The sequence below is a fragment of the Onychostoma macrolepis genome, chromosome 12 (assembly GCF_012432095.1).
Source record: "Onychostoma macrolepis isolate SWU-2019 chromosome 12, ASM1243209v1, whole genome shotgun sequence".
Lineage (NCBI taxonomy): Eukaryota > Metazoa > Chordata > Actinopteri > Cypriniformes > Cyprinidae > Onychostoma > Onychostoma macrolepis.
The window spans coordinates 12,672,092-12,689,286 of NC_081166.1; the positions used below are offsets into that span (position 1 = coordinate 12,672,092).

General features: G+C 36.5%; 2 protein-coding genes across 2 annotated transcripts in view; one reads left to right on the forward strand and one right to left on the reverse strand.

Moving 5' to 3' along the window:
• Positions 1–17,195, forward strand: part of LOC131550797 (uncharacterized) — a 117,542-nt gene that overhangs the window by 73,178 nt on the left and 27,169 nt on the right. The gene's annotated exons all lie outside the window — the stretch shown is intronic.
• dusp3a (dual specificity phosphatase 3a) lies at positions 91–13,307 on the reverse strand. The gene is made up of 3 exons (XM_058793211.1): positions 12,640–13,307; positions 7,037–7,263; positions 91–4,027 (listed from the first exon to the last, which is right to left on the reverse strand). The coding sequence occupies exons 1-3, from the start codon at positions 12,804–12,806 to the stop codon at positions 3,819–3,821; spliced, it is 603 nt and encodes a 200-aa protein (XP_058649194.1). The 5' UTR covers positions 12,807–13,307; the 3' UTR covers positions 91–3,818.

The following is a 17,195-nucleotide window of genomic DNA, read 5'->3' on the forward strand; positions in this document are numbered from 1 at the left end:
CATACCTGATCCAGCTAATCTAATCATTTAGGTTTATTTGAAAGCTACATGGCATGTGTTGGAGCAGGGTTGGAACTAAACTCTGCAGGGCTGTGGCCCTCCAGGAACTGAGTTTGACACTCCTGACTTAACTAAATGAAGAAAACTGTAAATAAAAAAATTAAAAAAGCACAACATTTTAATTTTTGCGATTTATTTTCAGACATCATAAAACAAAAGAACATTTTCCAATGTAAGAAAAATAACTGATTTAATCAAGTGCACTTCAACAAAGTGTCTGTAGAAGCTGTACACCTTGCTTTGTGAAGTGAAGACATGAATCAAAAATATATAATCCATCTTCAGGATAAGGCTTTAAGGTGGGATGTTTAGACAGCCTGTGTCATGTGAATGCATTCATTTGACCTCCACTTCAAGCAATCTGTAATTCCTTTCCTGATTAAGTCAGATTAAAACGAAACCGTAAGTCTGTTGTTTAGTCACATCAAGCAACTCCCGAACTCAAAATGCAAAACATAATTTGAGAGTGTGAACATTGTGCCAAACCCTCCTGCCAAATTTGCAACTGCTGAGGTTTCCATGTCCTTTACAACAAACAAGTGGTCAATCATTTACAATATCACATTACAGCAACAACACAAAGCATACAGGAGTTAGAGACGGCACATAGACGATATAGAGTTACATGTAGTCAGCGGCGTTTGAGCAAGTGTGTGTGCACACATGAACGCAACTATGTGCTTATACACATGGACAAAACAATGAAGCAAAAATGCACAGACAATACTTCGCACCGATGCCACAAAATGCAAGTGCATCAAAAATGCATCACTTTAGACACCTTAGATTGTGTTATTAAAGTAAAAACAAAAATATCACATTGATAATGAGACATACATACAAAATGACCAAGCAGCATTGTGATTTATTGTTATATACTAATGACATCATTAAGCCATATAGTGGTACAACCATTTTCATTTAATCTTCCCTGTATAATTACATTGTTTACAATTTCTATACACTGTGTAACATACAATCGGATACATATGAATAAAAGGCAATACATAGCAGGCAAGTTTGTGCAAACCACATGGGTTATCAACAGCAGATGGCAGTGTTTCTCCTTCCACAGATCCAGTTCAGAAAAGGGTGTGTTCTTCTTCATCTTCTGAAGCCTTGCAGCCAACAGAGCCAGCAAACACATCTTTATGTTGAAATTTACAAATATGCGTATTCAAAATGTGTTATTGTTGCTTTTTGAGGTTAAAAGTTGCTGCTAAAATCTCTGAAAGCACTGGAAGTTCAGTTTTAATGACTGATAAACTCCCATAGATTGCTTGCCATTGGCACAGACCATCCTCATTGGTTCACGTGTTTTGTGACGGCACACAGGTTTCCAAAAGCTACAGTTGATTAGGTTGTATAAAGCCTAGGTCTCCAGATTACATTAAAGGAATGTTTATAGATTGAATGCTTTCATACATATAGGTATTTGTCAATTTTAAATGTTCTTAGACAAAAAAAATTAAAATTTGTGTTACCTGTGAAAACAGACTTTGATCCTCTAATACAATGTAAATGATAAAATAAGCAAAATACACCACTCTCCATCACAGTAAAAAGAAAAACTGGATAATATGGAAACAACTGGGTGTATGAAAGAAAACGTGGTGTTTTTGTGTAAATGTGCCATGGTATTCAAGGCGTTTCAAAATAAAGTGGATGTTAACTACAATATATTAGATATTTCTATTGGTAATAGATACTGGTCATACACAAATATTATGGACAGTTCATACATTCATATATGTCAACGTCTAAATATGTATATACAAGTATATATATATATATCTGGAATATAGAAATATAAAAAAGAGGCATAAGTAGTGCTTTGTGTTATAATCTAGCCTACGATTTGTACTATAGTATTTTCCTTCAGTAATAATAAATGTAGAGGCCCAGGAGCTATTAATATTAGATCAATCAAATTTGACAAGAGAAATTAGACTAATTCAAAAAGCTACGTGTTTGAAAATTTTGCATGCACTTATTCCAAATGAAGTGATGCTTGTTCTCCTTTAAAGAGGTCATATTGTGAGAAATCTCATTTTTGGGTTAACTTTAAGAAATCACAAATTTCCTCCCCAGTCCAAAAAGACCATTTACTGAAGCTAAGCAACAAAAATGTCTCATACAGAAATTTTTGACGTCAAAAATTTGGATACTTTAACATACAACCGCCCATATTTACACATCGGTGTAGCCAAACCAATCCCAAAGAAGCTATAGAGAAAGTAGGAAGGATACTGTTATTCCAAAACACTGAATTCTAAAATGTGGGAAAGTTCCGCTGTTAAAGTCTGATCTGAATGGTTTGAACAGCACATTTCAATGCAGACCTTTTTGTGAATCTGCTGCAATGATGCTGTTAGTGAACGATGGACAGCATAAACTATACAGACAACTATCAGTTACTAGTCAATGTAACTCCCTTCACATGCAAAAAGGATGCTTACATAGAAGTCTTAAAGGCACAGCAGCAATAACGGCCTGCTTAATTGGACTAACATTATAAGTGGACCTCGGGGGAAATAATTAAATGATAAAAATACATACGATATGACCCCTTTAAAACCTGAAACAAGCCAGCAGTGCAGCAAAATGAGTCAATTCCAGTGCTAAAGTGATTCCGTTTTAAGGACAAAGCTGAGCCCGAAGTAAACCTAATCTATTTCAACAGCTACCCTTAAAAATCTGAGCTATACTCCACAGATGTCACTGACACGCTTCCTGCGATCTCTGAACTAGCAGTATGAAGGGGCACTGGGCCTCTGGGTAACAAACCTTGTGTAAGGGCACATCATTAGGCAGTTGGCATGGCAGAGGCTCTCCATCTATCGGACGTGTCTCTCTGGTCAAGGCTGACTGTGATCTTGTGATGGACAAAATGTGGCATGAGACTTGGCAGTGAGAGACAGTGATTCCAGAGTAAAGAGATCTAATGGGGCTGATGCATTATCACTGCTGCATAGAACCGGGTTGAACCTGTTTGTAGCGTCTGTTGAATCCGAGCTACAACATACGGTTGGCTTGTTGTAGATATATCTTGTTGATTGTATGCTACCATTTGGTACAAAGTGGAATGTTAATTTAGTGAGCGAATGGAGTGTGTGCTGGTACACAACAGTTTTGTCCTCCTGATTTAAAATGCTGGAAAGCCATCAAAAAGCTGGCTGTAGGTCTGTAAATGGGTTAAAAGGTGTATTCGACGTGCTTTTTTATACCTAAATATCATATTCTACCACATATAAATAGAAACGGGATGAGCAATCGCAGTATTTCTGGCAGATCGGAACCCATAGAATGATTGTGCTCTACTTTACAGATGACAATTGGGCTAATATGCTCCAAAAGTTGAATTTGTGAGATATATAAACAGTTGGGTACTGGAATGCTTTAAGTGTACCTAGTGAAAAAACGGAAGCTAATTATCACGGGGAATGATGCAAAAACAAAACAGTTGTGATGACATATAAAATGCTGCCCTTGCTCTTTCTACAGCCTTAATTATTCAGATATGCCAGTAAATTTCCCTTTACCAGCCAGCTGGAAGCAGGGGTAATTATTCAGGACACTGACAACACCTCGTGTATGTGTGTATGTGAGAGTGTGTTTGAATACACTTTGTATATCTCCATGCTTATGCTCTGGATGTATGCATACATTCTGTTAATATACTTGGACTGGAAATAATGCACACTAGTTTGACCGTGTGCCTGCATTTGTTAACATATGTAGGGGTAGAGCACATTCTATCATTTGGTCTTCAACTTGCCCTCCTTCGCCAGCTTTTCGTTGAGTTGGCACAGCTGGCGCAGGAATCCATCATTCGGGCCGATCTCTCTCTTGTGTCTTACTGTAGCCGTTGCAACTCGTACATCCATCTTGTGACGGAGCATGAGGTAAGCGATGACGATAGTGGGCGAACGGCTGTAGCCCTCACGGCAGTGAACGTACACCTTTCCTAGAAGAGTAATAAGAAATAACGGTTAAAAAAGGCAGGTTTTGGAGTACCTCCGAAGATCTCATCCTTTGAGGATACAACTGCGGCTTCTGCTGCAACATCAGTTCATTGTGAACTTTCTCAAATCAACCTTCAGACCTATTCCCCTCCAAACATGCAACCACACACATAAACACATTCACTATTGACCAGCCTACTCTCCTGGAGGAATTCACCTTGCAAGCCTCTGCTGTGCTTATTTGGCAGATGCAGCAGAGGATCTGAAACCTGATGCCTCCTCCTAACGCTTACTTACGTTTTCCCATGAGTCTTTGTGCTGTTTATGTGTCAAGGAGATAACCTTCATTGATTCTTAAATCTCTGCTCCCTGTAGATCAATGCAGATCTACAGCTTACGGCTATGCAAAACTACATATTTTTAAGGCAGTGGCTATTTGTGGCTATTTGCACTGTGTAAATAGCGAAAAAGGCTATTTACACTAAGTGAAAATAGCAATAGCAATAAATAACAATTAAATGCTATTTACACTAAGTGACTTTGTGCAAATAGCAATGGATTCTATTTACACTAAGTGAAAATAGCTGTATTTTTCTAACGATATGCTATTTACACTAAATGCAAATAGCTATAGATTCTATTTACACTATGTTAAAATAGCAGGATTTTCTGCCAATATATACTACTTATTGTAAATAGTGGCAATTATCTGCACCGCAGTACTGTAGTACATTATAAAACAGAATGCAATAATAACATATTGAGTTTAAATTATAATTTTAATTTAAATTACAATTGGATGCCACCTTATTGGGAAATTAAAGCCCTCCCTACACCTACCCGATAGTTTATTTTCAACTTTTTGATTATTTCCTTCATTTTTATTGAAAATAAATGCACATGCTTTACCATCTATGCCACTGGAGCTATTATTAGACGATCATCTTTTGTAGTGTTGATTATCCCAATCACACATTGGTGGCCAGAGTTAGTGTAAATTGCTTCTGCCAACAAGGTGGGTTATTTGCAATAAATATAAATAGACACTCCGTATTTTTCAAATCAGCTGGCTAGTTGGTTTCTTAAAACATTAAGGATGTCCTGTATAATTGTGGATGTTCACAAAGGATGTGTTTTGTATTCAAAAACATCTGTGCAGAATACAATGAAATGGATCAGTACAGATGGATCTTTGAACATTTTCGAACATTTAACCATTTTAATTTGATACGCCATCCTGTTGTGAAACCTCACGGTGCAAGAGCCGTTTTGCATTGGCCAGACACATTCATTAAATTGCATAAGGAATAAAACAATTTTTTATTCCACTGCACTGTTTTTCCATTGTTTTTTCCATGTAAACATGCACTAGACAGATGCATTTTACCATCGCACTTCAGTCTGAAATCTTTTGAAGTTCTGTCATTAATTACTCAACTTGTTGTTCCAAACCCGTAAGTCAGTCGTTCATCTTCGGAACACAAATTACGATATTTCTGATGAAATCCGAGAGGTTTCTGACCCTGCACAGACAGCAACAAAACTACCAGGTTCAAGGCCCAGAAAGGTAGTAAGGATATTGTTAAAATAGTCCATGTGACATTATTGGTTCAACTGTAATGTTATGAAGCTTTCTTTTGCGCAAAGAAACAAAAATAACAACTTAATTCTACAATGCTGATGCAGGAGCCGGCGTTCTGATGCAGAATTAATGTCAGAAATTTCATTTTTGGATGAACAAACCCTTTAAGCACAAAAACTTCAGTTCTGCGTGAATGGCACCTAAGGATGACGGCTCTCTGAACTTTGGCCACTCTATCACCATCTGTGTTTGAAATATAAAATTGCACCTCACGTGCAGAGTTTTTTGTTGTCACTTTTTGACATCAAGGATGATATGTAATGGATGATGTAAACCTGAAACCCCACAAAATCCAAACCAACTACTCAAAATAATTATTTTAGGTTCACTGTAGTATATATGGGTAAAGCAAGAATACAGATTTTTTACGTGCTCACATAACTGAATATCACATCAAGGAATGCACTGTTGCTAGACCTACAGTAAACTTAAAACAAGAACAAATCTAAAACTAGACAACAAATCAGCCATCGAGACCCACCCCTATGCAGAGCATATTTTTAAAATAGATTCAGTGTGACTCAGAGGCAGCGGGAGCACTCAGACCTTCATCCCTCCCACTGCTCATTGTGATTCAACCAGCAAATTCGCCAGATGACATCAAGCCCACTGTAAGCACGGCTGTCGCAAATGTCACAGCTGAGCTCAGCCGGGGCTACGAAGTGGCAGCATATATTCTAGAGGTTTTGTTTCAGCTTAAGCTCTCAGTGAAAAGATTAGTGTCCTCCCTCGACCCAAGCTTGGCGTCTGATTTACCGCTTACTGGGCTCCTGCTGCCAAGATGACTTGCAATTAAGATGCTTTATAATTGCTCCTCTGTGTTAGAGATGGCATAAAATCCATGCCATAAAAGATGGGTTTAAATGCACCAATTAAAACGACTGGTGTGAGATATCTAGGGATAAAATCTGTGTGTAGGGACTACCAGATCCACTTTGGGATACATTATTGTCCGTGGATACATATACAGTAACAATTCAATAAATCCACTGGATTTTTTTCCTTTCATTGTTTTCTGTCCTGACTTTTGTTTGTTGTTTGTGCAAGCTAAGCATTAAAACAAAGTGATGAAAAAAGAAAGCTGGCATAAGGGAAAAATAAGAAACTTGGCTTGTTAAAGAAAGGTCAAGTTATGAACGCCACAGAATACTTTGTATTCTAACTCCGCAAAGACATCGCTGGCTTCATACTTCATGAATTATAAAGAATCTGTGTCAAATGGACTGAACAAGATTTCTGTAATATCTTGGGATAGTGTTGTCAGTGAATGGAAAATGTTTTCTTGACAATCAGTTTATGTAGGTCTAAAGTGGGTATTTGATAAGAAACAAAAGCATTTACAAAAAGAGAAGACGCACGAGCAGCTGACCTTTTCCGTGTGCCAGAGCCTTATCGATGAAGTCTGCTGCTTCCTCAAAGAAGGCACTGATGTTGAACTGCTCAGTGTCATTGGCCTGTATGCCATGGTACGTGATCCCAGTTCCTGCGTAGAACTCTGCGTTGGTGTTCACGTGCATGAAAGAGTTTCCCTCTGCGACATTCAGTATGTGTGTCACACCCAGCCGCTGCAGACGCATCACATTCTGGGCCACAAACCTTGGGAGCAGAAGCAGAGCACGTGTGAGATTCACCTGAACCAAACAAACCAAATTTGTGTTAACTTAAAGCGATAGTTCACCCAAATATTCTGTCATCATTTACTCACCCTCCACTTGTTCCAATCCATTTAGCTACCATCAACTGTTTGATTACCAACATTTTTCAAAATATCTTCTTTCATGTTCAACAGAAGGAAGAAACTCCTACAGGCTTGGAACAACTTAAATTTGAGTAGATGATGACAAGATTTTCATAACTGTCCCTTAAAGGCAGTGTTGTAGGCAGGGGCTCAATTTTCATCTTAGTTGTAAATAATACAACTAAAATTGTACTTGTAAGTCTATGTATACACAGAGGAAAGCTACTACTATTAGTGTAGCAGGGAGACTAAGGCGTTATCTTAATGACAAATGTCAAGAGCCATTATTGTAGCGCGAAAGCTTATAATGCGCGAGCGCGAATATCTTCCCTTGCACGCGGATTTTCTTTGCCCTCGCACAAAACCTGACGCGCGCTCTCAGAAACACGCTGCTCTCGCAAAGAGAAAATAATCACTTCATCTGATGTTTAAGTGAATAAAATAGCCAATTGACAGCCTTACTTACTGGAGTTCCACAACTGTTGAGACTTTGTTCTCTCTCACCGAACTTGTGTGTGATATATAAAAGAGGAAAGCATTTGGACCAAAGGAAACAGCTATTTTTACCGCTCCAAAAACCTAGTGGCAAAAAATTAATTTGCATTTTCATTCAGACCAACAAGTGGGCAGGCAATATGCTAAGGTTTCATGTTGACATCAACATGAAACGGCTTGGGATTCGTTTTAACCACTCCTTTCAATGATTCAGAGTCGACTCTTTCTTTTGAGAGACAATAACTTTATACACAGTGCACTTTCAGATTTAAAACTTTGCAGGAAGTTCTCATTCACTTAGAGCTGTGTTACACACTGCATGAAAGGTCATTTTCAAAAATCCATAATAGGGCCACTTTAAAGGGTTAGTTCACCCAAAAATTTAAATTCTGTCATTAATTACTCACCCTCATGTCATTCCAAACCCGCAAAACCTTTGTTCTTCTTCGGAAACAAAAATTAGGATATTTTTGATGGAATCTGAGAGCTCTCTGACTCCATAGACAGCAAGGATATTACCACGATTAACGCACAGAAATGTAGCAAGGACATCGGTACAATAGTCTATGTAACATCAGGGGTTCAACCGTAATTTTACGAAGCTATGAGAATACTTTTTGTGCGCAAAGAAAACAATAATAACATAATTTATTCAACAATCCTTCTCCCCGAGTTACCGTCTTCCGCCATTTTGGAGAGTACCCCAGAATGTAATCAACGTAATCAGCGGTGTTTACGTTCAGTAGCCAGCGCATGCATGGCAGAAGACGGTAACTCGGGGAGAAGAATTGCTGAATAAATTATGTTATTATTGTTTTCTTTGCACACAAAAAGTAATCTCGTAGCTTCATAAAATTACGGTTGAACCCCTGATGTCACGTGGACTATTTTACTGATGTCCTTGCTATGTTTCTGTGCATTGATCGTGGTAATATCCTTGCTGTCTATGGAGCATCAGAGAGCTCTCAGATTCCATCAAAAATATCTTCATTTATGTTCAGAAGATGAACAAAGGTCTTAAGGGTTTGGAAAGACATTAGGGTGAGTAATTAATGACAGAATTTTCATTTTTGGGTGAACTATCCCTTTAACCTGAACTCGACCCTCTTCTGGTCTCAAATGAGCTGGTCTCAACTACAACCCTGTCTCAATTGGTGTTTGCTGACAGTGATCTAACAAATCAACCTGAAGTTGTTCATTTTCAATGAAGACCTGTTCGCACATACAGTGATAATTAAAAACAAAAAGCATGGTAAACGGTGTCATGGAAATTGTCAGCATTTATTTTTGGCAGAAAGAAATCTCAAACTCAAATCTCAAGGCAATTCGTAATTATTTTCTATTTTTTTTAACAATTCACATCATATGAATTCACAGAAAATATTTAGGCTTTCCCATCAGATTTCAGATGGAGTCAGCATTATTCCCAAATAAATTTCTTAAGGTATATTAAAAATTGATGACTGTGTTCTTTTCTCTCACAGCTGAATACCTTGTAATCATTAATTCTTGATAAAACAGTTACATAACCCGAGAGCGCGCCGATTGCCATTGTTTGTCGCAAATGCATTAAACATTCTTGATAAACAGTTATACAATAAGGGTTTGTAGTTCCAGTAAACCCAAGACCCTGCCAACCCCACCCAGAAGCCTCAGTTATGGATCGGTCTGCTGTGTCTGAGATTGATTGGAGTGAATTGTGGAGCTGTTTTTAGTTGGCAGAGATGTCGGCCTATGTCAGAGGGTCCCTGGGGAGAGCAGTGTTCTAAACCAGAACAGACACACCAAGGAGATCTTGGCTGCTGCCCAGAGGCATACAAAGAGCCATAGGCTTCCAGCGTAGTGCCCAAAATAGGACTCTTGACTCCACAGAGAGAGAAAACAAGAGATGAGAAAAGAGATGAGCAGAATGCTCTGTCATGTAGTTGCTTTGTCTCTATTTTGCTTGAACACCTGGAACTCTCATCTTTGTCTCCTAAAAATCCAGCCTCTTTATGTCTCTCTAGTCCGCTCCTCAGCGCCATCCCTTGTGAGAATGCAGTAGATGAAAGACTGCACATATGGGGTAATATATATATATATATATATATATATATAACCTAATACAATTATAATACGTTATTTTCACAGACACTGTATTTACACAGTTTCAAAAGAACCCCCTAAATAAAGATCAAGTCTCCAGGCCTTTTGGTTTATAACTGGAGGATGTAGCAGCCCATCAGTCTCTGTTTCTGCCAGCAGCGCAGGCTCTTCAGTGGTGATGAAGTGATGGACTCGGATGCACCGCCCAACACCCATAATTCAAACTCTCCCCCAGTGAGATCCTGTCTATATGGAGCCCTTGCAGATTGTGGTCATATTTCTCCCTGTGTTTGTGTATGTATGCATGTGCATGAGAGAGAGAGTGAGTGAGACAGAGAGAGAAAGTGTTTGCTTTGCATCTTGTTCACCTGTCCTGCACTCTGTTCACTGCAGTCCCTTCACATGCATTATTAATGTAAGTCTTACAAAGAGAGGTGTGCTACGAAGAAAGTGGCCCATTGCCCCATACTGCACCTTTACATACGGTAAATGGTCCAAATCAAGTACTAGCAAAATTCTAGGATTTTATCTTTTATGTATAATCATAATGACTTTGTATTACTAAAGACAGTATCATTTAGATCATATCCTACAGTCATAACTGAATTATAATCCCAAAGGTTTGGCACGCTCTTATATCTGCACTTAGTTTATTAATGTGCTCTGTAGTATTGGCAAGAATATGAACAAACAAAACTGTGCAGTGCATGCTGAACACAATGTGGACATTCAATCTTATCTAGATGGTAATTATGGATGGGATCATCTCATTTCAAACATAATTATTTTGCAATATCAGTCCTAATATAATCCTTTGTGCAATATAATACAAGTGCAGTAAGTACTCTTTTGTGCATACTGTGCATATTGTGTATAAAATAAAAAAAATGTAAAAAAAAAAAAAAAAAAAACTTTGGTGTGCAAGGTGTACTAGTATATAAATTGTTTTTGTTTAAATCTATCTATCTATCTATCTATCTCTTATCATATTAGAATTGAATATAAATACATCTGGAAACTACATACAGGGCAGATACAGACATTAGCAACTCAGTGAAAATGTTTAGTCAATATCTACTAAATTCCTGCTGCTCTTAGTAGCACAGACTAAGCCAGGCACATCCGGCTGTGGTTTTATGCTCAAATTGATTTGTTGTTACAAAGAGATAATGTGCTTGTTCTATAGTTATCCAATAATGATGCTTATGTGAGCTGATTTATTAAAGAAATAAGTGATACCAGGGAACAGTCACTCATATATATATATATATATATATATATATATATATATAATCTATCTCCAACTGGTGTGTTTATGAAAGTAGAGGGAGATTTGCTGCTTAAGTTCCAGAAATGAAAATTACAGCATGAAACAATGCACCAACAATTCGTTGTCAACAGATAGAGTTTCTTTATAGAAATAAACATTATACTCTGAAATTTAATACTTTAAACAGAATATTTACTTGATATCTGCTTAAAATATTTGAAAAACAAAATTGTGCATTATCCACTCAACAGCATGTTTGAAATAACACAATGGGAGATAATACTACTGTTGATCTGTCAATCAGGCATGAATATTAACTAATGTTGATAATCTCAAAATGGCCAAATATTGAACAGTTTATGAACCTTTCTAGTATATTGGTCTATTGCAATTAAAACAAAAACATTTCTCCTTTTTATCATTCATATTAGCCACAAACTACCTGGGAAACAAATATTTTAGAGAACTAATCAAACTGTTGTCACGATGACAGATTTTGTTTCTCAGTATCTTTGATCAAGTTTTTGCAAACCATCTCTGAGAATTGTATTTACTGTTTTCACTTATTTAATTTTACTGCACCAAAAACAGTTTATATGTTAAAATTGTAGGCTATTCCAGGAACAAATCACTAACTAGCTATGTAATCATTAACCTGATGCAAATTTTGAAACATGAAAATAAGTAGGCTAATGTAATCTGACTGCCTTTATAGACTTTTGGATTAAATAGTGAAGACAGCGGACTTGTCACACTGGGAAATTGTAAACAAAGGATTCTGAGTAAACATTTGAGTCACAATTACACAAATGCATATTTTTTTAGCACATGATTTAAAAGTCATATTTTAAGAACGGCGCTATTGAATCGACAGGGATTTTAATCAGCGAATCGTGAAAACAAATGACTGGTTAAACCCCCTTGAGGTCGTCTTCTCTTTGTTTGATAGAGGAAATATGCAATTAATGTGTAATAGAAACGGTTTAATACAAAGAAACACGTGACTGAGGTCGAACTGAAGCGATTTTGTAACCAGTGATCTCAGAGATATAGCGAGATGGTACCGATAGAGGACGGTCGTGGAGAAAAACAGCTTCTCTTGCAGTCTGACTCAAACTGACTCACTGTTTAAACGTTAGAAAAATCTCATGTGGCTTCGTGATTGTTCTCGTAGGCGGAGAGCTGACATGCTCCATTCACAGGTTTGTTGTTTTGCACCTGGACACTGTAAAAGATTCAGTCAATATTCACTGACAGGGTTTATTTACCTATCCGTTATACAGTGCCACAATCAACACATTTATCCAGCATTTGAAAGCAGCTACCTGTCAGTGTTTTCCTGCCATCAGAAGGACGCAAGTCTCCATAAGATCGCTTAACTTACGCATTGCCGATGTAAATCTTGGGAAAGACCTCGTTGAAATGTTGTGCTGGGAGACTGTAGAAACCGCTGCCGTTGGACAGCAGCTTGTTGAGCTGTTGTATGGTCGCCTCGGTGTCTGGTACGGTGACTTCCAGTGGTCCCTTCGCGGGGCTGTGATGTTTCTTCATGCTTCAGTCCTCCTCCAAAAGCAAAAAAAAAAAAAACAACAACAAGTGTCTAGTGATGAAGATGTCACGGCTTTCGATTCCCCAGCATTTTATTTCCCTCCCCACTCGGTGTTGTTAGCGTGCTCTCCTGGACACAGGCAGGCAGGCAGACAGACACACCCGGGACTCGCCCACCGGCGGTCTGATGTGATGCTCCGGTGAGGTCGGTAACAGAACTGGCAGAAGATGGCGACAACGCACCGATACACTAGTCATTGAGAGCTGCTTTAAAGGAAACATCACTCTCTCTCTCTCTCTCATCGAATCCATTCACATTTCTGACAGGTTAGACAGCATTTCACGTGTTCATGTGGCCTGTTGTGCGTAAACGTGTGTTTGTAACGCTCATTCTATACAAGCAATCCGTTTTGTAACGCTCATTGATCTAGTAACACTAGTCTGTTCCCAAACATCAACCCCTCCCTTCATATAAAGCTAGATTTGTGTGTTAATTGATGTTATGACAGGCAGGCTTACTGAAAGTAGCTCTCTCTCTTGTTTTAATCCAACAAGTGGCTTTTTTAACCCTTGTATTTTAACCTTATTCCTGTTATACAGTGACTTTTCTGTCTCTATGATTTACTTACTCATATTTTCTCTAAAATAGTCACATATTTATAAGAAATTGCTTAAATTATACATATTAGGTCTACTTTATCACTTAATCAGAGATAATAGACATTAAAAATATATATATATATTTTCTTTTTATTGATACATGCGTTCAGTTTTATCATGTCCTCAGTGCAAAGTAATCAACTTCCACTAGAAATATAAACCATGAAATTCTAAAAATCTCAAAATATTTTTAAATTATGTTATGGACTAGGCTAAACTTCATCTAGTCATACATAGAAATCATGTGAAACTATTTTACAATTTACAATTTTCTTCATTTACCGTGTCCCTAAAGTCATCTTCCACCCTGTTTGTATGTACTCCCTCGCATTCCAAAATAGACTACAATTCCACTGAGATCATTTTCAGGAAGTGATATTGTTCATTTTTTCCGTTGGAATTCAAATGTACAAATGGAGTTAAGTGTCAACTCTCCTTTTTTTAAAGTTTTTGAAATGTTCTCCTGCTTGTCATACTCTTAAAGTTCCACCCTGTTGGGCTATATTATGGAGAATGTTTGTCCGATCAAAAAAAATAAAAAAACATATCTGACATAGTTATAAAAGTTATGTTCATCTGTAGAAGGTTAGAGAGCTAAATGTTGATCACTCAAAAAACTACAGCTAATTTAGTTCAAAAGATTCCACCCTGTTGGGTCTATAAACCTAGCAGGGTGGGATGTGAAACTAACAGGGTGGAAATTCTAATAGAATAAATATTATTTATTGTATACTGCAAATTAATCTACCTCCATACAACTTTTGAGTGGTAATGTACGTGAATACAATTGTATATATGTACACTACCGCTCAAAAGTTTTAGATCAGCAAGAATTTTAATGTTTTTAAAAGAAGTCTCTTCTGCTCACCAAGGCTTCATTTATTTGATCAAAAATACAGCAAAAAAAGTAATATTGTGAAATATTTTTACAGTTTAAAATAACTGTTTTCTATTTGAATACATTTTAAAATGCAATATTTCTGTGTTAGCAAACCTGAACTTTCAGCATCATTACTACATTTCTTATGTCTGTCCTCTCTAATTTGTTATTATTTCACTAGCCACCTAAACAGAGATTTGTTTTGCCACTTGTCATCATTGAATGTGATAAGGAACCACATAGCTATTTGTTGTGGCCCTCCTGGATTTCATTCGTTGTATTGTTTTGTATTGTTTTGCAGTTCCACACATTACATATGGCAAACCATGCAGGACAATGACGGAAAGCTCATTTGCTGTTAGAACCTGTTAACACTGGTGTTCCATTATGCTCCATTCCAAGTCATTTTAAATAAAAATTTGAAAGCAACATTAAATCTTTGGCATACCTTTGTCTTATTTTGTGAGGTGAGGAGCATTACCAGCATATATATGTTTTTGAGCAAAAGTTTTATATTATTTACCATCCTGTTGGCAAAAATGGGCACAAAAAAAGTACCTGTTCTTAATAATCAAGACATATTCTATTCATTAATAATTGTTTTGTTTTTGTTTCAAGAATAAAAAATACCATTATGGCATATGGGACATATATCTTATTATTGCTCATTATTGTTTAACATTTACATTATTAAAATTTTGTGATAACTATGTATATGTCCCTAACAGGGTGGAATACATTCACAGCGAATGTCTGAACAATATACCCATAATTATTATTTTTTAAGTCACTGAGCTTGACCAGTATGTGTTCCATATAGTTAAACATGTCACTATTTTGGTAGAATGCTAAAAACATGTAAAACATGTAACTTTTTTCCAAAAATTATGAAGCCAAGGATACCAGGAATGACCCAGGTGTAATTTGACCCACTATCAAGCCAATTACAAGAGCTCCCACTAGGAAAATTTATTATCTGGTCCAAAAGTGTGTCAAAGAAAGAAAATTAGCTGATGGAGTAACAAGACAGATGAATGAACTATGAGCATTTAGGAAAGTGGTTGTGGATTCTTGCCAAGTGTGAAAAGTTATAATTGTTTTGTTCAAGTCAAATTTGACTCATATTACAAATGGACTAGTTTTCATTTATTAATAGTTAAACAAAAATATAATTTTTTGTTTGTTTGTTTGTTTAGATACTCTGTGTATATCTAGTCTAGCATGTATAATATTTGTTTGCTTACTTTTTCTATAGTCTCTTGCCATGAAACTGACATGGTGCCAAGTTATAGTAGGGCCCTTAGTAGGGCTTTTGAAGAAATGCATGCTTCCTATTGTTTTCAATCTTCCCTTAACCTCTGTAGTAATTTTCCAGTTTTGCTATGTCTGCTCACTAACTACCTCTACCTTGTGTATCAGTTGCCATATAATAAATACATAATAATAATAATACATTGTTTCATGAAAGCTTGCAAACAAAATATTATACGCCTAATGTGTAATTATCTATTTAACCACTAGAGGGAGCAAAAGTCTGAAAAATGTCTGAAAAGGATCAAGGGTCAAAACACAATGAAAATGAAAGAAACTATGTTTGGTCTGCCTTCTTAGTCATGCATGTTTATTTTATTGACTGCATTCAGTCATGGTTTACCGGCTTAATCTCTATGTAGAAAAACAGTTGTTGTTGTTATTTTTTTTATAGAAGACTGATATGACTGGAGTCCTTACATTTTAATGATTTTTCTCAAAAATACAATGTATTTCTTTGTGTAAAATTTTATTTACCAAAAAATACTGAATGCAGATGTTTTCCTCTAATAAAAAAATAATTTCTTGTTTTGTGTAACATATTTTCACTAAAAACTACAAATGAAATCCATGAATCAAGTGAGCAGTATTGTCCTTATTCCAGCTGTTTTATGTAAGAGACTAAGCATTTTACAGAATCCAATTGATGACTTTGAGAGCACAGCTGATCAATGAAAGAAGAGTGATTAGAGCTGGTCTTGTGTCCAATAACAGTTGACCTCTGGTGTGACTTCTGTTCGACAGTTGCATAAATGCAATCAATCTGACTTGATAGTCTGTGATTATATTTTGGAGCAGCAAGCTTAAAGTTACTGTGGAGACCATTGTTTATTTGTAAATCAAGTTGAAATGTCTTGCATACTCGCTGTGACTTTGCCCTCTGTGGATGACATGCTGATACAATATTTGACACAGAAAGGCAGTCATTGTCTGTTGCCATAGCAATACAAGGAGGCTCCATACAATTTCACATCAACAAGCCTATCAAAATTTTTTATTTTTTTCCACTTGTTTACATTTCTTACTGAGGGCTTGTGAGGATTTCTCTTTCTAAAATGTATAGCCAAGGCCATTATTTGAAAATTTGGGAAGGCATCTGGTTAGATGGACTTGGAGGAGGGACTGCATCAGTTAAATTGTCCTTTTATTGACAACTTGGGACTCTGTATGTCCATCCAATTAATCCAAGAACAAATTAAACCACCTGAGACCCTGACAACATATCAAGCATTCAGTATGCATTCAGTAGAACTACTTGTTCTATTAATTTTTTTTTAGTAATTTTGTAAATCTGCCATTTTTAAAAGTAAACAAAATACAATTATATTTGTTTACAATATATCATTTATGTTACATACACTGAAAAAAAATTGTTTAAGGTAAGTGGTTGCAAACAATTTATTTTAGCTACATTTAATAAAAAAACAAATATGTTGAAAGTTAGTCAACTAAATTTGTTTATTTAAATGTAGCTAAAATAAGTCGATTGCATCCACTTACCTTAAAAAAATTGCATATTATATAGTTACAATATAGCTGTA

Excerpts from the sequence above, each read along its gene's own strand:
- dusp3a (XM_058793211.1), bottom strand. The coding sequence starts at position 12,806 with ATGAAGAAACATCACAGCCCCGCGAAGGGACCACTGGAAGTCACCGTA. Across the intron at positions 7,264-12,639 it reads AAGATTTACATCGGCAATGC|GTTTGTGGCCCAGAATGTGA; the intron begins GTAAGTTAAGCG and ends TCTGCTCCCAAG. Across the intron at positions 4,028-7,036 it reads GGCTCTGGCACACGGAAAAG|GAAAGGTGTACGTTCACTGC; the intron begins GTCAGCTGCTCG and ends TTACTCTTCTAG.